Source organism: Aptenodytes patagonicus, chromosome 2 (genome assembly GCF_965638725.1).
Source record: "Aptenodytes patagonicus chromosome 2, bAptPat1.pri.cur, whole genome shotgun sequence".
Classification (NCBI taxonomy): Eukaryota; Metazoa; Chordata; class Aves; order Sphenisciformes; family Spheniscidae; genus Aptenodytes; species Aptenodytes patagonicus.
In genome coordinates, this window is record NC_134950.1 from 78,500,865 (window position 1) to 78,521,778 (window position 20,914).

A 20,914-nucleotide genomic window follows, 5' to 3' on the forward strand; every position below is an offset into this window, starting at 1 on the left:
GACCCTCAGGGACTGGAAACAGCTCCTCCGAAGCAGCAACAGCATACTTTTAATAAAACAGCAGCCTCCTTAAACAAGCACAAAGACTTCTACCTCTAAATGCATTTTAAGTTACAACATTTTATTTCAACTGCTGCAGCATCCTTTTCAAGCCCATGGGTCTGTTTAAAAGGCCTCATGTCCAAGTCATTTTCCATATACATTTTATCAACGTTTAAAGGATCACATTAACATTCAATTAAAAAAGAAAAAGGAAACAATCGACCAACAAGCACTTTATTATATCTAGGAAGTAGGCTGGAGCCTCTCTTCTGAGAACTAGTTGTGGCTTTTCCAATAGAGATAATTATCTGCTCTTCCCTGACAGCGGGATTTATCATATTGAATTGAAGAGCACTTTGAAGTAGCCAACTATCACCAGCACTGCTTCTGAACGTGGCTAACCCACGTTAGGCTAACAGATGACACCCTTCCAGAGCTTGAACAGCCACAGTTACAATGACAGACATCAGCACCGGGGGATGGATGACACTTGGGGTCTTTTCATGGATCCTCTCCATTAAACTCTGAAAACACTTTGCTAATCTCACTCCTTAGTAATTCTGGGGAAAGCATTTAAGCATGGTTGGGGGGATGTGGAGGAAGAAAGTATCTATGTGTTCACTAGCACGACTATTTCAGCGGAATCTAAACATCGGACAGGTCGTGCTTACCTTAAAAATATTTAAAAATTCCCTCTTATTTGAATATTCATGCAAAAATGCCAAATACCTTATTTATTTATTTTCAAAGTAACTTGCGTAGCACAATAGTACAGTTCAGTTCTTCTCCTTCAACTATGGATGACCTTAGAGTTCAGATTGGAAGCCTAATTTTTAGACAGCTTATATCAGGTAAGATGAGACTCACCCTGGTCTTTACTTCTTCATTTGTTTCAGCCTCTTCATTTTTTGCACTCTTTGAGACTATTTAGAATTAGAAAATTGAGGCAAGAAGATTCACAGCACTGTATAATGAAAAGCCATCCCTATGGAGCACAATATCTTTACATGTCCCTTTTAGTGTCCCAGTGGAAACCGTTTAGTCCAGACTTGACCAGTGACAATACTTGTTTTTACTTCATGAAACATTTGACATAAAATTAACCCCTTTTTTACTAAGACTGCCAGTACAATTCCCTTAACATTTATTTTGCCAATCACTTTCATAATCACTGATCCATAATGAGCTTTGTTGCATTGTTGGAAACATTAGAACTGGGTTGATTTCAGAGTTAGCCACAAATGGGTTTTTCTTCAGCAATTCTTAGAAATTTCTTAGAAATTAAACAGACTCCTTTACTTTTTTTTAAAAATTTGAGTTTTTCATGTAGCTTCAAACCAAACAAACTGCACAATTTCTAGCCCAATAGATGGACTTCCATCAAGAAGAAATCTCAATTCCTGTGCTGTCCAAAATGGCATAACAAAATAACCGAGTTCCAAATGCCCACCGATGCTGCATTATCTTACAAGAGGGAACATGTGCATGATACAGAAAATAAGTCTTAGTTCCTCAAATGTGGCCAATTCGTGTCAACTAAAGGAAAAACTATGGCAGGCCTTACCAGTGTGGCTTCGTTTGTGAACCATGAGCACATTGGGACCGATGCAAATTATCCCACAGATATCACATTTTAGCTTTCCGTTAGGAAGTCGAATGCCTCCAACTCCTGACATAGCTTTGCTGCCTGGGCCATTGTGCGAGCCATTCATTTTCTCTCCCGAGGTATCAATCATTCGTAAATCCTCCGCACATTCTTCCCCATTCATTTCACAGGCACGCCCATTCTCTTCATCACTCTGAGTCTCTATTTTAATATTACTGGCTGAAAAAAACAATACAGGATGCCACTCAGTTTTGTTACAGAATAAATACGGTGGCAAAGAAACAATCACATCATAGGAGATAACTTCTAAACAGCATGTACAATATACCTAAATAACAAAAGCTACAAACACGACTACATTTCTATGGGCAATGCAATGAGTTTGTAACACATGGAGCAATGAACAGTGAATATCAGTAAGACAAATACAAGGCATCCAGGGAGCTGGGAACCCAAACCACATTACAAGTCTGTTCCTAGGTCACTTTGAGATTTTTGCAGTTGTAATGTTCATTTTGACAATTCAGGCTAATTGGAATGAAACTTTAAATGAATCCACTTCACATGGATTTGTCCAAAACAATTGTGAAAGTAACTCATCAAAGACAATGGATGAAAATGAACTGAAAATGCAACATTCTCCACTTGGCAGGAAGATCCCGAGGGTTTTACTGAATCCAAATATTTGGTTTGCAATTCTATGGGGTAAGCAAGGACAACGGGAAAGCAAAGAGTACAAACACTGGTAAAGAAACCAGGGTGGGAAAGGATGGAAGGAAGAATTTAAAAGCAAGAACTATCATTACAGGAAATTATAGGAATCATAATTGTGGTTTTAGGACAGCAGGATTAGGATCGCTGAGTAAGAGGAGAGGATCTCTACAGCCATGAGCTACTATTAAAAACCAGTCAAATCAACAAAGGTGGGTGGGAGAACTGTTTTGCTTTATTGGATAAGCCCTTTGTGTTATAATCCCATAGGTTACAATCGCTTGCAGCTAGAAGAATAATTCAGGTATAAATTTGGCATAGCCTCACTACATGTGATAACATGTAGGTTGGTAAATTTGATCTAATATGAACACAGCAAACCTAAATGTTATGGAAAAAGGCCAAGATTCAGATCAGTTAATGCCAGCATTCATTCCTCTTCTCTCCACAGGACTGTATGATGTTTGTGTAAAATAAAACATCTTTACAGTTATTTCCCTCTTTTCTAATCTGATGATTTTGGTGAAAAAATAGTTCTTCATTAGGCTGAAAAAGACCATTTCATTGCCCCAAATCTTACTTTCCTTTCAGTGAAAAACCCCTTCCTTCACCCCACCCCACCCCAAAAAGGAAAACATTTATTTTAGTGGCTAGTTGAGTACACAAGGGGTCTGTTTCACCCAGTAAAGACCAGGTCTTCTCCTTTTGTGGAACAGTAGTTTCACGGTAGCCTTATTCATAAGTGGTGGTGTAGCAATGACATAATTAATCTCTGGGCAATAATTACCTCAAGAGATGAAATACCTTGACATTCATTTGAAATTGAAAGGTTTGACAAACTCTGCTCTGCTACACCCTGCAACCTCCCAGGTGTCCCAGGGGGGTTGCATGGATGTGACTGACAGGAGTATCTGACTCAAAATCCTACTGGGAAACACGTTGAGCGTAAAGTGTTCACATTTCTGAACACTGCTTGACTGGACACCTTTTATAAAGTCTACCAATCTAGGTGTTTTAATGATTTTTCAAATACTGCATTTTTAATAGAAATCGTATGCAAGACAGAATGAGTGCACATCATAAATAGCAGTTTTTCCTTTAAAATGTATACCCTAAACAGGGGAATAATGTAGAGATATGGAAAAAAAAAATCAATGACCAAACAGTGATTTACAAAGATGGTAGGATTGGCTAAACAGAAGTGATCTACACTATTCTGCAAATTTAGTGGACTACAACCCCGTACTGCTGTTTTCACCATGGTGCACGGAAGCAATAGGACTATTTGGCTTGAGCACATGATAGATTTTCCATAATTCACACACCAGTTTTTTTTCTCTTAATCATAAGAATAATAATCTGAATGTAATTATATTTATACAAAACAATTACAGGCTCCTTGCCTGCCAGGGATTTGGAGAAGGTGGCTTTTGAAGTAGGCTTTATGCTAAGTTAAAACAAAATACATGTGAACGAAGCAAAAAGATCAGACTACTTAAGCCCTTTGGTAGCATATGCAGACAAATGTACATTACTGAGAACTGACATGACACAAACAAAAATCATAAAAGTCGGAACTAGATGGAAATGCTCTGTAGTGAGCTGAGTTTGCAGTATACTTACGGGAAAAAGATTTGGGAATTATTGCATGAAAGTCCCTAAAGCCTTCTGCCCCGTATGCAGCTGCAATAAAGAAGGCAAACAGGATGCTGGTTTGTGGTACTGCTAGCAGTAAATGTAAAAGAAGATGGCATTATTGCTATAAGAGGAATACCTAGGAGAAAGAGAACTATCATCACAGAAGCAACACAAGCAGCTTAGGATGAAGCAGGAACAGCAGCAGGACAGTTGGCAGGGGAATCCTGACCTGCCCAAAACAATTTCCATTTGTAAAAATGCCCTTTTCTTTCAAAGCGTCCAACAAGTTTTATCATGTTTTCTAAATGCATAACCTCTCCTGGGTATTCCCTTTGCTCGCAGGTTAACTCCTGCTGAAGTCAAGAGGAACTTCTGCTAAAGTGTCTCGAAAGGGTCAATGGGAGCAGAGCACCTAACACAGCCTTCTCCCGCCCCCAGGGAAACTGCGGGCCCCTATGGTGCAAGCTTCCTCTCAGGATTTGTTTTTTGCCAACATGCCCTCTTTGTGTGCCAGAGATCTCTTCTTTATACGTCCTTCTTTCTAGTCACTGCAGCTATAAAAAGTGAAATTGCATTGTTTTCTTCTCATGCCTGCTGGTCTTATGCAATGGAAGAAGAGGGAGTTCCATTTTATATATATATTATTGTGTATATTGGCATATTTTTTGTTTGCATGTCTAAGGCTTGTCCTCACAATGTATCTACACAAAAGTAGCTGCACAAACACACTATACCCTGCATATTATGAGTAGCCACGTGCAAATTAACATGCCATGGGGCACACTGATACAATTAATGATGGAGTTCATTACTTGACATAAGAAATGATAGGGATATTGATCCAGTCAATCTCCACTAAAGCTCCCCGCAGCTATGCCCCTGGACATAGGGGCATTGAGCTGTGCTGCTCAATGAATGTCCCCACGCAGACGAGGCCAAGAATCCAGGATGCCCTTACAAGCGCATCCATTTGGCAGCGCAGCTCACGGCAGGGGCTCAGTTCAGGTGCGGAGCTCACTTTGCCAGTGAGAGCTGATAGACGGTGAGGCCACCCGCCTCGCCCTGGCTCCTCACGGAGATTTTATAGGTCTAATTAACAAACAAAATCTCTTCATGTTCCAACTTAGCACTTTTTGCAAACCTGTTTTCCAAATGAAAACTAGTGAAAAAAGCCCCACTGATGTAGGAGACACAACAGGAGAGAGAAATAGCTCCAGTAGAAATACTAAGGATTTTTATTAAATCTGAATGAGAAATGGGAAGGCAGGCTATACATTTTTTTTTTTTCCTGGAGACTTAGACTGAAAATAAAAATCAACAGTGTTTTCTATTTCTTTTGTGAATAGAGGTTCCTGTCCCTCCCTTGCTATAGTGGTGAAAATCACTCTTGGAGCACTGATGATACGACAAATACCTGGGAATCAGACTTTTCAGATGCGCTGATCAAGAACATATCAGCATTTGTACAGCTTTCTTAAACAGTTACCCAATCTAGTCTTTGTAGAAATAATTTCTGTGTACATCCATGTCTGTGTACACATACATGCAGACATTAATTAGCTCTACAATAATTCATGGCAATAATTTCTCATTGGCTCTTCTAAAACCATTAAGACATTACTCATTAATTAATTTACTTCAATTTGGTTGGAGATGACCTTAAAAGGCTCTGTATTTTACTCTCTTTGTACACAGCAATTCAGGGGAGTTTAATCCAAACCCCTTTTTTTGTGCAAGGAGTGTGGAGTGCACCAGTGTCACTGAACTGACAGTTCTCCCCCGCTCCCTTTTTACCTACCCGGAGTGTGGAAAAGTTACCCAAAAGCAGGGCACTGGGTGGGTCTCTCGTGCTCTCTGATTTTTACTAGGAGCTTCACTCAGAATTTTCTGAAGAGCATTTGAAATTTATGTTACAAAGACTGTTCTGTATTCTATGGTTAAAGGTGGTTTATGCAAGTCTTTGGAAAAAAAAAAAGAACTGACATGTCAAAGGGGAAAGGTGTGATGATATGATTTATTACTGAAGAGCAGCGTAGCTGGCTCTGCACAAGATTCAGGCTGGGACAGTCGGGAAGGCAGGATGGAGGGCGAGGTGACAGAGTCACGCTTCCCTGGAAAGACTTGAGCAATGTGGAGAGGGAAGGGAGGCACTTCGCAATGAATGAAAGAGTCGGTAGTGGGGAGAAAGGAGAAACCAAACGGACCTCCTGGGAAACAGGATGTGGAGGGTGGCTTTTAAGGGACAGAGAAATAAGCAGCTGGAAAAAAAGGCATGTGAAGAATTAGTAATTTGTTTTCAATCCATTGCCAATTTACCTTCTCTTATAGCTATGGGACTCCCTCCCAGATGTAAAATCCTTTCAGTTTTGTGAGACTTTGGCACTGGCACAGGTCTAAGTACCTGGGTCAAAATCCCATTTGGAAGGGGGCATTCACCTCCTGAGTTATATTCTTCTCCGGTGGGATTTTTAAAGAAGAAAAAAGCATAAGACCTGGCTATCAAAGGAATTTAGAGAGTAACAGAGAATGATAAATCACACTGAAGCTTCTGGGGCATTTTAACAATAGGGTTCCCTAACTCCCTTTGCTTTTTAATGGGATTTGAGCATCTTTAGTACTTTTATCCCAGCAGGTACTTAACTGAATCTTGTGGCATATACCTGCCTTTAAGAAGTTATCCTTTAGCCTTTCTTTGAAAATAACCACGACAATCTGATTTTTGGTCCATGCAATGTCTTGCTCATACTTTGTAGCTAACAGCAAAGAAAAGACCTCTCTTCAAGTTGCTTCAAGTAATTTGGGTGCATGTAATTTTTCGTCTGAATGGCTCATTTGTTATTCCAAGACAAGTCAGAAGTATTTTGTTGATGTTAGTTATGTTTAAATGGTAGCTTTAAAGTCCAACAGGAGTTTTTCATGAAGGCACCATAACTATTCAAGCAGCAGACAGATGAAGCTGCAACGATACCTGGCTGATTTGAACAGTGGATTAGCACTGTTATGGTGAGGAGGAGAAAACCTTTAACACCATCCTTTCTAATAAATTATAGAAAATGTTGCTAAAAAGGCAGAATAAGATGAAAAAAGCCTATCAGACCAAAATAAATCACCTCAGTGTGCCAACATGTGTCAACAACAGCAGCCAGGATCTCTTCCTGTTTACATAGGTGCAAAACCCAGAAAACAGAATATTGCCAGCAATACCACCTGTTATTTCTGATACAAGACATAACAGTTATTCTGTTTTGTTACAGTGCACCAAATTCTAGCACTTGGCTATGACCTGAAATCCAAACCTTCCCCCTTTTCTTTTTACATTGTGGTCATTTACTGTGGCATCAGCTCTGTTCTCACCCCATAAGAGCGCTGCAGGTGGAGGTTGCCATTCTCAGAAATGTAAGGTACACAAGCAAGTTTGTCTGCAGAATATTTAAGGAGTCCGTATTCACTGGCTAGGCTTGACAACAACAAAGACCAATTCTTTAACTTATGTTTCCATTAATGGTATCTTTCCCTTATGAGCTTCTGAAGTGACATGAAGAATCATGTAGATGTAAAAAAGGCCAACAAAAGGTCTGGGCAGAGCAACCATACTTAGTTATGCAATGGCCTCAGCCCTTCTTCAGTAAAATTCAGAAGACACAACACGGCATAGGTGGGACTGATTCAAACTAACTATTCAGCTATAGAAAATCGGATGCATCCATGTGGTCTTAAAAATTACTCTTTTGCCCTCTCCTTTCTACATATAGCACTGCATTGCCCAGTTAATCAAGCATTTGTGGTGTCTGCGTGTGTAAAATGCTGAAAGTTAGAGGCAGCTCAGAATTGCCTAAAAAGTTAGAGCCTACAATGCAACTTAACTGCTATGGACAAAAGGAAACACATCAATAAACTAAAAGGGCTGTATGCAGCCCACGTTGCACAAGCTGTTATGTCGGGCTTCTGTTAAAAAGAGGGCCCAGCATTCACTGTGTCACAGGACAGAGAGACCACTAGCACAGTGGGAGGTGAACGTCTGAGGCCGGCGAGGCAGCGTGGCGACTCAGTGTTGGCACCTTATTGTTTTGCTTGAGAGAGCTGAAGTCTTTACCACAGGCTGCAACATGGCGAAGAGGGGGCAACAGAAAAAAATGAAGACTTCTTAATGAGAGGCTCTCAGCTGGCTTTTTAAAGGGAAACAAAAATAACAGAAAGAAGAGCAGTAGCAGAAACTGCTGGGGCACACCTGCAGGTAGAGCAGACTGGTGCCGACGGATAAGGAGATCCTCCCTGTGGGGTCCGTGCTGCCCCTCCTTTGACTCCAAGTGCCAATCAGTCCTTGGCAGCCAATTTCTTCCCTACTCTAATTTTGGCTTTCAATCAAATGTATATTATTCCAGAAACACAGGCGTCCCCAGATAAGCTATCTCCCACGGGACAACCGGTGTGGGGAGCTCCACCCATGTCATCGCCCGCGACTGCCATTTCCTCCCACTGCTGGGTGCCCCGCTGCTGCCCGCAGGGAGGTGCCTGGCGTGCCAGAGCCCGTGCCAGCGCCTGCCGGCGTGCATGGCTCGGCTTCAGCTGCAAGGAGCAGGGAGCTGTGCTCACTGCATTGCAAAACACATCAGCATGGTTTTCCGGGGGCTGCAATGAGATCAAACGGTAGGGAATGCAAACAAGTGAACAAAACAACCAACAAAGTATGTCTTCTCTAGGTACAAAAAGTGGCTCTTGCTCCATGGTGCAGACTCCCATTAACCTCCCATTAGTTACCTATGGGAATCCTCTAATGCACCAGTAAAGACGGACGGGTTAAAGACAGATTCAAGGAACGCCCCTGAAATCTACTCACACACTTGAAGCTAGGTGCTTTCTATGTATCTTTCTGAATTTGTGTTTCAGCAGGAAACGATCTGTAACCAAGCCAAGAGGTTGATCCAGTTCATATTTATTGTCTTTGTTGTGCTACTCACTGGTACATTTTGTACTGGATTCAAGTTGTTTTTTCAAAGGACTGGTAACTACCAGGCTGTTTGATGTTCATCATCTGAATTACCAGTAAAACTAAGTTTTAAAGGCAAGAGAAAGAGCATTATCAAGAAAAGCCATGCTAAACCTATTTCTCAAGTTCCACATGTATGTGTAACCCATGCTTCCTCTCTGCGAAGTGTTCTGTGTCTTTTACTGGCTGCATGATGGAGAAGCTAAGGGAACTGCTGCAGGCTTGCTGGTAACAGACTTTATTGACACTTTTCTGTTTTGAGAAGTAAGCTGGGAAGATTTTCAAACTGGAGGGAAAGGTTTGCTGACAAACAATGGCAGGAACAGAGGTTCTCATTCTTGATGTCTTTGTCTCTTCTGCTTCCATCAGATTTTTTTAATGTGGGCATTAAAGGATGAGGAAGTAGCAAAAGGGCATTTAGCAAGAAATTTTTAAAAAGCAAAGTAACCTCAAGTAACAATACACAACACTGAGATAAAAACACTAGCATATATGAAAAGATTCCTGGCTCACACAGGTATGTATATCTGTGTGGATACACGTGCTTATGTGCCGAGTCTGGCACCTGTGAAGCTGCGTTCTCCAGAAACGCTATAGGCACAAGCGTTGCGACTTATGCTCTTCCCCACACAGCAACAGTTACCAAAGAGAAGCAGAGCCTCAGACAGATGATAATCTAACATTTATAAGGCAACCTCCTTCTGTAATCCTTTCACAAAGCATGCTTTGGTGAAATTCATGCGTGTTAACCTGTCCTCAGCTGCAACAAAATTCTAGCTAATGGCAGTCGCACGTGGCAGCCTGGGAGAATATGAAAAGAGTGCGCACCTGCAAAGATTGGAGAACAGGAGCGACTATGTTGAGATTTAACAGGGAGACCAAAGAAGCTCCTTACAGATGGGAGAAAGGCAGGTTCTTGCATGAAGCCATGCTGTCATGGCTGGAAGTTGTCCTTACCCTGCTGCAAACCTGGGGGTTACTGTGGGGATCCCTAGCCAAAGCAAAGGGCTTAATAAATGCAGAAATAGGAGTAAAGCACAGCTACACACTTAAGGTGATCAGTTATGTACAAATGGTGTGAAAGGTAGCTAGAGGGGGAATTTTAAGCCTGCCTGACCAAGAGAAAACCTTGTGAAATCTGAACATGTACAGAGGGTATTGGTCAGACCTGTACCAGCTGAAGACAGCAGGAGAAACCTACTGCTTGGGAGCAATGAAGTGTCCTTGGTTCTGCGGTAGGAAGGGGACGACACAGCTCCTAGGCTCACCATACAGCTAGCGCGGTGCGTGGGGCGGCACAGGGACAGGCAGGGAGATGAACTGTTTTGTATACTGCTTCAGAGCACCTAAATTTGCCTTGTCCTGAATGCAAAGTTAGCCCTTGCAAACCTTCCTCTTTTCATGCTCCAGCTCAGCAAGCCGCTTACACATCTTTAGTTTTGTCCCTGGAGTGGCACAGAGCTACCCTGGCTCAGGATCAGGCCCTCGCAAGTCCACCCATGGAACATTTACTGTGCTGTGCCGTCACTGCCAGTGAGATGGAAGCGGGGACTTTTACCAGGGACTGTTCAGCTACCATGATGTCTTGAGCACTATTTTACGCAAGTGTCCATAGTTCTCCAGCTGTCAAAGGGTCAGTAGAGCTAAAATTAGACCAAGCAGCTGTGTTTAGGTTTGGGGAGGTGCCTGTGGGTGCTGTGCCAAGACTGTGCACTGTCAGTCTCCTCTTTTGAGAAGAGGTCAGAGGATGAAATGGAGAGGAACCTAGCCATTTCAGCACTTGAGAGGGAATACTTTATGACAATTTTATCATCTTGCCTACTCAGAAAACATATTGCAGAGCAGAGTCCTCTGTGTCCCCCTCACCAGACGGGGGGGGGGGGGGGGGAACCAGGGATACTGAAATTTTATTTTAGACTAAAGCAGATCAAATGTAGTCATTGCTTTATGAGTGATAAAGTAGATTATCTCTCTCAGGACTGTGCAAAGAAGGTAATCCTGAGGTAGCCTGCTTTAGATCTGTTAATCCTGAGTGCTCAGTTACTTTTCTAGAAGTATCCATCTGAGGCTACTGAAGTTTTTTCTTTTTGGGTTGTAGAAATACTGCCAGAAGGTTTTGCAATGTAAACTGCTGTTTACTTGATTACAGTGTGCTCAACAGTCCAGTGAAAGGAAATCCTAATCTATATCTTCTGGGGAAGGGGCATAAATTGTTCTACACAAATCCTAAAGAAATTCTCTGAATGTGGACATACCAGGTAGCTCCTGAGGAGAAAAATGTCAGGACAAAATTAATTCTTTCCTACTGTATATTGCAGCCAATGCTTTGCTACAGAGACCTGGAGTACCCCTCAGGCAATCAGTCCTCTGTGCTGAGATGGCAAGAAACCCCAAATGATCCTGGGAGACTCTCAAACACTCAGACGTCTGGATCATTCTGAAAGTCTGCAAACTCAGTTCAGTCCACATTTTTAAAAGACTCCTTGTCTTTCTTCACTTCCTTGGCCATTTTTCATGCCTGCTGTTTCCTTGCTTTTACCTCAGAAAAACAAGCCCTCCTTCCCTTCCCTGAACTGAATCTGACCTTAACCATATTAGCACTATGAGAAGTCATCCCTGACATTGGATGCCTCTTCTGTGAGGCATCCAACAATTGCAAAGTTGTATACTGTTTCCTTGGGTCTTTGAACACAATGCTAAGAGAAAAAAATAGATTTTACTAGCTTTCTGCAACAGCTGACTCAAAAACAAGGGGAGATTATTAAAAAAAATCACAGTTTCTCAGAAAGATGTGGGGAAAAATATGACAGAAGTTCAGGCTAAAGAATTTTCTATATGTAAAAGATATTACATCGGGAACAGCATCCTAGCTGAACTTCCTAGCTCTGCTCTGCAAGCACACCTCAGCTGTGATTTGAAACTACGGAATTTAGGAGTCCCTATTCCTGTCCTGAAGGATATCTCCAAAATCAGAAAAGAACCGTGCTGCAGAAGGGAACTCCAAGCTGAGGTTTAGTTGGGTTCCTGGTGCAGGTGTCATCATGCCTCCAGAGGAGAAAGGCCAATATGGCAATCCACTCAGGCACAGCTTCCTCAAACTCGGAACAAACCTTCAGCAATGCTTAAGGCTAGTGAATGTAAAAGGATGTTTTAAAATTATTTTACCGCTCTCATGAATGAGTAATCCGACATTTGAAACTCACTGGAAACACAGTCAAGATCACAATCTTCAAACAGTCACAATCACCATGCTGAGTATCACTATCTCACATCAAAACACAACCGTTTTCTTAACATGGATAGATCAGCAAAGCATCCAAGCCAACATGTTGCTGGCAGAGCTTCAAGGGAAAAGGCTTTCAGAATAATAGTTGTTGAATTAAATGGTCTCCAATAGCACCACTCTAGACTAAATTGTCATAAGTAGCCCAAACCTGACTATTATGAACGGGAGAAACCTACATAACACAGACCATAGAAATTCTTCCATCAGGGCCTTCATTTCTGGCTGAGGTATAGAAGAGAATAATCTAATATGGTTTAACCAGCATTCAAATACTGCTTGAATTTCTCTAAACCGTTCCGCTCATTTCAATACGCCTATGAATTATTTCAACATTTGTCCATCAACAAAAGATTTTTACAAAAGCAACTAATGTTTTGGGTCTCTCCAACTTCAGACACTAATGAAACTAGATTATCAGAAAACAGATCAGCCTGGAAAACACTGATCACGGAGAAATCACACCACTGTCTCAAGCTCCATAACTGAATTCTGGGTGTCCAGTCACCTCTGAAAATCAGGACCACCCTCTGTTCAGCATGCACATGCAGGCAGGCATTTGTTAGCTCCTCACAAACTCTGTTTGCCATAACCTGTAAGCTGATCAGTGGAGAAGCATTTAACAAAAAGGACATGTATTGGCATATTCTGATTTCAAAGCTCAGAGCCGGTTCAGGCATTGCTTCCCAATCTGCAGCAGAGGGAGACTATCAAACCCTTGTTCCACTGCAGCACCCCACAGACTGCAAGCAACTGTGCGGCAGTGGAGAGCAATTTTGAAGTATCTAAATGATTTGGGAGCTTAAGTCTCCTTGACTTTTAGTGGTATTCAGACTTTTAAGACAACCTGAGCTTCCCATGGGGGGTGGAGAAACAGCAAACCCACACTGAGAATGCTGTTGAACTTGAGTCCAATCGCAGCCATGGCTGAGAAACATCACAGCTTCCCCCTTGTCCGGCTTAACAGGAAACCTCTATCTACTGTTCCTCTAACTCCTTCCACAAACACACAGAGCAGTCTGGACATATTACCCATTTCCTCCCAACCCACAGTTGTTTATCTCCTTAGCAGCTGTCATGGCCTAGAAGTTTGGAGCAAGTCCTATGCCAGTTGCTATGATGTAAATTCGAATCAACCAGGTTGAAAGGCTTCTAGGAGACCCCAGACAAAAAAAAAAAGAAAAAAGAGGAGAGGAGGGGAGAGGATGGGGAGGGGAGGGGAGGGGAGGGGAGGAGAGGAGAGGAGAGGAGAGGAGAGGAGAGGAGAGGAGAGGAGAGGAGAGGAGAGGAGAGGAGAGGAGAGGAGAGGAGAGGAGAGGAGAGGAGAGGAGAGGAGAGGAGAGGAGAGGAGAGGAGAGGACCTCTAATTAATGGGTGCCCTAGGAAGTCGTTGGAGCAAAGTCCGTGGGAGCAAGTTCTCCCAGCTGCCTGATATCTCAAGAAAGCTACAGCACCTCCTCATTTTCATCCACGGTGTCTTCCAAAGGTTTACTTCACACACAGACATGGGCACTAAGAATAAATTTTCCTTTGAGTGTTTATTGTTTTTTTCTTTTTTTGTGTGTTGAAAGGGCAATGCCATGAGCTGTGCACAATACAGGCCTAGAGGTCTGCTCAGCTTTCATGTCTCTACAGGCAAGTTCAGAAACGTGTCAGGGCTATATCTTCTCTGCGGCAGCAGTATTGTGGGAGACCCTTAGACTGGCACAGACTGCCACCTCTCCTTTGCATTCAAGGACACAGTGATGATTCAGTTTGGGATTATCTTAAGTTATGTGGAAAGCCATTATCCCAAGTTCCTGAGCTGGAAACCTTGTGACTTTCTGTCCTTTCTCTTCCCTATTTATAAATCTCTCCCTTCTTTCCCTCAGCCCCCCACTCCTGCCTCTCCACCCTGACCTGCTTCTGCGCACTCCCGGAGGTGAAACCGAACAGATGCAGTTGTGACACTGCAGTTTGTGTGTCATATTGTAACTGGGTTTCCACATCCTCCTCACTCTGTTGTAAAAGCAGTCGAAGAGGAAGAAGGGCAAGTAATGAAATATAGGAAAGCAGGAAAAGAGGAAGCAGCCGAGAGACAGCAGCCCAACTGAAATGCTAAGAATTATGGAGAAGTGACAGAAAGGGAAGCACAGACCAGGAATTATACTTGGTGGCTTAGCAGAAAAAAAAATTAAAACAAACAAAAAATATATAGGTTTAGCCTTTTCTGCCTCTGCAGCAATCTTCCAGATTACTATTCCTCTCCGACTTTCACCCACTTGACCTGTATTCCCCTTCCCACCTACTTTAAGACAGTTACCGAACTGTGCTGCTCTGTGTGCGGCTGGACTTCACCAAACCTGAACTAACCACCACGCCCCTCCTTATCTTCATATCAACCAAGAGGAGAGACTCCTCAAATCACTCTCAGAAAGAAAAGAGGGAAATCAAACATGAAGAAAAGGCCTCAAAATGCCTAGCCTCAGGGTGAGAAGGCTCGATTAGGCAATGGTCTTATTTGCTGAAGGCAGCCACGGAAGACAGAGTGATGGAAGAGTACAGAAGGAAATTGGCTAAAGCAGAGTAGGGATTGCCTAACTGGGCAATCCTGCCCGGCTGCCAGTGGATGGAGCAGACAGCTTAGGAAGTCATTCCACTGACATCATGTACCGTTCTGTCCCGCTCATTCAGAATGAAACTTGGCAGGAGCAGAAAGCGTTTGAAATTCACATGAAGAATTTTCTCTTCTCCATTTGCAGGCAAAAGAGATACAAAGCAGAACATGAGCCTCTTTAAGAACAGAGTGGGACCCAGCTTTTTATACTCTCCCGTTTCTTAGGGACTTTTCAGCAAGAATTTGTCTGACAAAGGGCTGAGTGGAAAGTAAAAACTTGAGAAATGACCCTCTATAAATACCACAACACTAATAGTTATGCATCCCGTTTGAGTCAAGCTCCAGTCTTTATCTTATCCGGTGGCTAACTGAATTTTGTAGTTTCTCAGGGAGATAGTGGTGAAATCCTGCATGTAAATGAAGACACGAGTGTTACACAAAGGTGTACTGCAGCATAATTATTTGTTCATCACTGCATGAAAGCTACCCTGTTGGAAGAGCTCGTTCAAACCCATTTGTGGCTATTCCCCCACAAAGGAGGCTGTCAGGAGGTGATAAGAAATGAGTATTAGTGAGGCTTCACTTTCTTTGAAACACTCTTGCACAGAGAATATCAACAGGCTCAGCTATTTTCGCTACCATTTATCTGTGAATTAGGAAATATCTTCTGGGCCACTCGATCAGTGTTTAGTTCTTCAGCTAAAGTTAATGTATTTTGGAACGTGCGGGACAGAGGAGAGATGACTTTACCTGCGTAGGAAGGAGTTAGCAGTTTCCTCTTGCAAACGGCAACAGTCCCTTAGATGTTATGACTGTTGGAGGCCTGCACTGCATGTCCCACCCTGCAGCTCTGACTGCTCTTCCACTTCCCTGCAGATATAGCACCAATACCTCCAGTTCACAGTGGCATAGTTTATACAATGCATTATTTTTCTAGGGATGGCAGGGTGACCAAGCTGTGTAATACCCATGTACACATATGTGAGAGGGACTATGACCATTGTGAAAGCTTGGCCTAGCTTGTCATGTCCTACCTATTACTGTGAAGGGCTGGTGTATATTTTGGGTTTGAGGGGCATGACTTGCCGCCTTCTGGCTTTACTAGTTCTGGTCTGGTTTTAACTTCAGTGGAGCCCCTCTTGATTTAGTTCAGCATTTCCAAAGACAAAAACCAGTCATGCAGCTGTTCAAGAAACAATGCTATGTCAAGTCAAATGAGTATTGTAAGAGAGAACTTAGCTATGGATGTTCTCCACAGCAAATGGACGCAACTTTTCTATTTGATTTTGGATGAGAAATGTCAAGCAAAAGAGGCAGAAATATGATCATTTTCCTGTCAAGCCAGTCATAATGTTACTTACTGTTAAACCAGGACAGCTGGAAACAGCTAAGCATTGGCCTCTACTGCAATCCTAGCCATAAGGAAAGGCATGAGTAGTTCGCTTGGTTAAGGAGCAATACCACAAGGGGGTTTTTATGCTGATGTAAACTTGGAAAAAAGAGAACATTAAATAGCAGTAGAAATGGGCAATACTTGGTCCAGAACTATTCTCAGTTTCTCACCAATTATAAATAGTACTTATCTTTTAACAATTCTCTTCCTTACAAACAGTAGCCTTCTGCTTCAACCTATAGAGAATTCGATAACAAACAAAATTTTATGGCCTCAAAGAGGGACAGGGCACTGGATGCAGATTGGGGAAATCTAGGTTTAATTCCTAGCTTGGCCACGGACTTTCTGTGTGGCCATGGGAAAGGCGCTCAATCCATCATGTGCCCTTACTTCCCTATCTGCACATTTTTCAATTCTTTTTTAATGGGGATAAGATTTTTTTTTTTTTTAATGGGGAAACTCAAAAGCTATGTTGCTGTCTAGAGTGATTCCCACATCTGGGTACGTGCCTCTTAAGTGTCCTAACACATACGGCTGAAATCTGGTCATGCACTGGTCACCCTCCTGGCATGTGTCCCACAGAAGGTGACTAGGGACCATGCAGTTGTAGCTTGAGAGGCTGCATCACTTAGGTATTTGTGAAAATGCTACCCATAATCTGTGATGTGTCCTACAGAATTATACAAAGATAGAATTATTGTCCAGCCTAATAAACCTCAGTTACACCCATAAAATACTGGATATCAAGTGCTTGGAGCCCTTAGCCAGCTCTCCCTTATCTGGGATTGCTCAAGGTCAAAAAGTAGGCTTTTTCTTCCTCAGACTAATGATGCAGAAGCAGGAAAGGAGTGATATTTTTCCTCAGCTGGCCTTTTCCCATGCTACCACTCTATTCCAAGAGAGATGTAAAAATCCCAAAGGCAACTACCTCAAGAAAAAAAAGCATAAGCTGTTTCAAATATCCAAACCAGTTTTTAATTTCCCACCACACTGCAGCCAGCATGGCAGAAGTTATCAGTGGTCTGAGAAAGGAAACAAGAGAGGGGCTCAGCCTGTACCTTTTTTGCAGGAAATGACTAAATACTGAAAACTCTGTCATCTCCAGTTCAGCTTCATAGCGCTTCTCATACATGTTCAGTTATGAGGTGTGAAATCTCACTCCAAAAACAAATTGCTAGAGTAGTTTTTTTTGTAATGCGAAATATCTTCAGAAACATCTCAGCAAAAAGAAAAGCCTGGACAAGAGTATGGATTTGACCCCCTGAAATTTGGGCTTATATCCCAACTTTATCCTCAGCTGCCCAGGATCAGCCTCACTCACTGCTCTGTCACGCCGACACCAGGCTGTAATTCCACTCATTGCACTAGCAGGACCTGGGACTCCTGCCTGTACAAATCAGCATGGAGCTGGAAATAGCCCTCCCCTTTTTCCAAAAGTCCAAGCGATACAGTGAATTGCTCCTCTGTGCTAAGATCTAAACTAATTAGAAGTCAGGAATTAATTATTTCCTGACTCCCAAAATGATCTAATAATTCGCTGCCAATATTTATTTTATTCCCTCACGTACCATCACCAAAACTTTCATTTATTTATGTTGACCTGTTTTATATTTTTCAATCTCACTTTTCAAGCTAAAGAGACACGTTGTTTAAAACAAAGCTGAGTACTTTGAACCAAACCAATCCCACTGCACCCTGGAAGAACACACAAGACTATTTTGCTGCAGCTATTAGAAAAACAACTTTGCTCTCTGGTCTCCAGAATACTATTTATGGTTTAGATTCCACAGCACAGTTGATTACATCTTATTGTGCCCTACCTCACACTTACATTGGCTAGGAATTACAAGGCTTAATTAATCAATTGTGTATATATAGCCTTAATTAGATTGTAAGCTCTTTGGGGCGTGCTGTTGGTGTTTGTGCAGTGTCTAGAGCAACAGGGCTCTGTTCCTTTTCCAGGAACCCTGTGCCACAACACAAATTCATAGATAAAAACAACAAAACAATTGGAGAGAAATGGCAGTAGAAACACCCAAAGCTTAATTTAATCCCCTTCCCAGTAAGAGCTAATATGAACACAGGACAGGTAATTACACACAACTAGAACAAGATCTGTGCTGTGAACACTGGCACCAGGCATTCACAGAGTGATCAAAACTTGGCCTCCCATAAGGGTTGATGATCTGTTCAGACCATCAGCATTGGCATTTCCTGCCCTCTCAGCATTTATGGAATATTTGAAAGTGTCTAGCAGGCAAAGTTTCTGTCAAACTTCCTCTCTGCTCCTAGTCGCATGTCCTAGACATTGTAAGTGCCTTTTACTTGGAGGAATCCTTTTGTCATTTTTTAAAGCATCTGCCCAGTTTATGTTTGAAGCGCAAGTTTGTCAGATGCTGCAGCAAGTGTGCAGACTTGGTCTTCAGAAAATTAACCTTTGCCTGGTAAACTGGTCAGCAACCAGAGACAAAAATACAGGACTGACGAATGATGCTTTGTTCATTTGGAGGAGGGCATCTCAAGGATGATGATGAAAGTAGCTTCTGCCTTGTCCAACACAAAAAGACAGAATCATGCTGGCTGAATATTTCTGAGCACAGAAAAAAAAAAGGGACTCAAATCCCAGTGATCCCAGTATCCTACTGGCACGCCTTTGGACTCTTGGAAACTGTTAGACATCAGGATTGTCACTTGCATCAGAGCAGTGCCGAGAGCTCTCCTTGCCACCAGGACAAATGAAGCACGGCTCATGCACAGCTTCAAATTCCTTTACCTCAAAGGCACCATGGAGTCCCAGCGAAGCCGATGTAAGCCACAGGCTCACGCCTTTGGGGTAATGTGCTTCTCAAGTGTTCATAGAAGAGAACGTTAAAAGTTTCACTTTCTGTTGTCATCTTTTTTATCGAATGAATACATGTGCAGCAGCTGTTAGTAGTGCAGGACCATGGCATGCTGCGGCAAACCTTCCCAGCAAGCCTTGTGAAATTTGTTTCTGCTGATGCAAATGTGCTATTTGCTAGAGCTCCCCATTGCTATCTTATGAACTCCCATCCTATGCCTGAACATGAAAAACACAACCTGCAGCCCAGAATGTGTGGATCACTGTGTTCTCAGGAAGCATGCAACTAATATAACTATTTGTGCTCTGTCTCACTGAGGGTAAAAAAGAGGGGTGAAAAAACCCCACCACTGCACAGCAAACACCAGTCCTCACACAGGAAGGCCAGGGATTGCATTTTGCTCAGCTAGCCTGGCCTTTGTGAGGGGTTATGTTTTGCACTCAGATGTAGCTCCCCCAGACATGCATAAGGAGATTCCCTGAATATCACTCTCGCTTTCCAGGACAGGAGAGCAGAAGGGTCCATCACTACATCTGTTACAGTGGTTCTTTTAATCGTGCTTTTGTATTCGTTAGCTCAGTTAGCTCCTGAAACATCTCTAAGAAAGTTATCGAGTTAGGCATGCATCAGCTTTTAGTGGAAAGCTGTATCTCAAATGAGAGATACAAGATACTATATCTCCATTTTCCATTAGATTATTTCAATATGTCGGCTATCTATCCCTCTGCTGTGAGGACCAGACATCCCCCAAAGCTTCACCGTGCAATCCTAAATTTGATATAGGACTGTAAAAGAATCTCCTGGAAAAAACATTTCATCAACGTATCCCTCACTCTCCATTACAGACCTTACCTGAATAACACTGTAAGACATTAAGCGAATAAAACATCTGAACGCGGGAAGGAACAGCACTTATGAACCGTGGGTGAGGATCCCAAGAGCCCATGTACCCCTTCACTGCTGAGCCAGCAGCGGCGGGCAGGAGAGCCTCTCTGGGGCATCGCCTCGGGTGAGGAACATCAGCGGGAAGGATTGAGAGGGGGTGCGTGTCTCTCTCTCCTTTCCCCAGCTCCCCCCTTCTTCATGAACTCCTTGGTGGTCCTTTTAGTACCACGACCCCATCTGCCTTCACAGCCGCCTCGGCCCGGCAGCTCTACACAGACTGTAAAAGCCACAACGGGTACAAGTGGGTCTTCCTCAGCTGCTGCCCACTTCCCAAATGGAATTTACACTTAGGTTTCTTATAGGGATACAGATAAATTAGCAAGAACTAACCTTTTCCTCTTTTAGGTTTGAAAAAAAAAAATTATGACATGCATTTATTTTGCGGAGTATATATTTGATAGGTCTTTTCTTTCTCTCTTAAAAAGAATGAAAAGCTCAGCTTTCAAGACAAATGCTCTTTTGCATGCATGTGTTGTTTTTTAGTGTTTTACACAGACATACACACAGAGGAATTTGACTTTGCAGGCATATAATTTTATGTGTGCTGACAGGCATATCTTTGTATGTACGTGTGTGTATGTGTGTGCATTTACACATGTAAAAGAGAAATTGGAATAAATGGCTCCTGTTGGCTTGAAAATACATTGCCATTTCCAACTTCAAAGGGAGTATTAAAGAGAAGAAATTAATCACAAAAAGTTTTAGAAATGAAAAATATTTTTGCATGACAATGCAACACCAAGGGCTAAATCATGCATTGTACGAATCAGTCTCTTTCATGGCACACAGGAAAGAGCTTCTTAGCAATGGTTACACTGTATAGCGAATGTACAGACTCATTAATGTATAATTACAGAATAAACAATATCAGAC

General features: G+C 42.4%; 1 protein-coding gene across 11 annotated transcripts in view; it reads right to left on the bottom strand.

Moving 5' to 3' along the window:
* Positions 1–20,914, bottom strand: part of IKZF1 (IKAROS family zinc finger 1) — a 68,741-nt gene that overhangs the window by 16,884 nt on the left and 30,943 nt on the right. For 7 of the 11 annotated variants that reach the window (XM_076330289.1, XM_076330292.1, XM_076330294.1 and 4 more), the window contains exon 4: positions 1,607–1,867. The exons of 3 other annotated variants lie outside the window; for them this stretch is intronic. In XM_076330289.1, coding sequence (XP_076186404.1) covers positions 1,607–1,867 — 261 coding nt within the window. Of the gene's footprint in view, positions 1–1,606; positions 1,868–3,982; positions 4,043–20,914 lie in introns of all 11 variants that reach the window. One more of the 11 variants, XM_076330300.1, reaches the window with a different exon arrangement.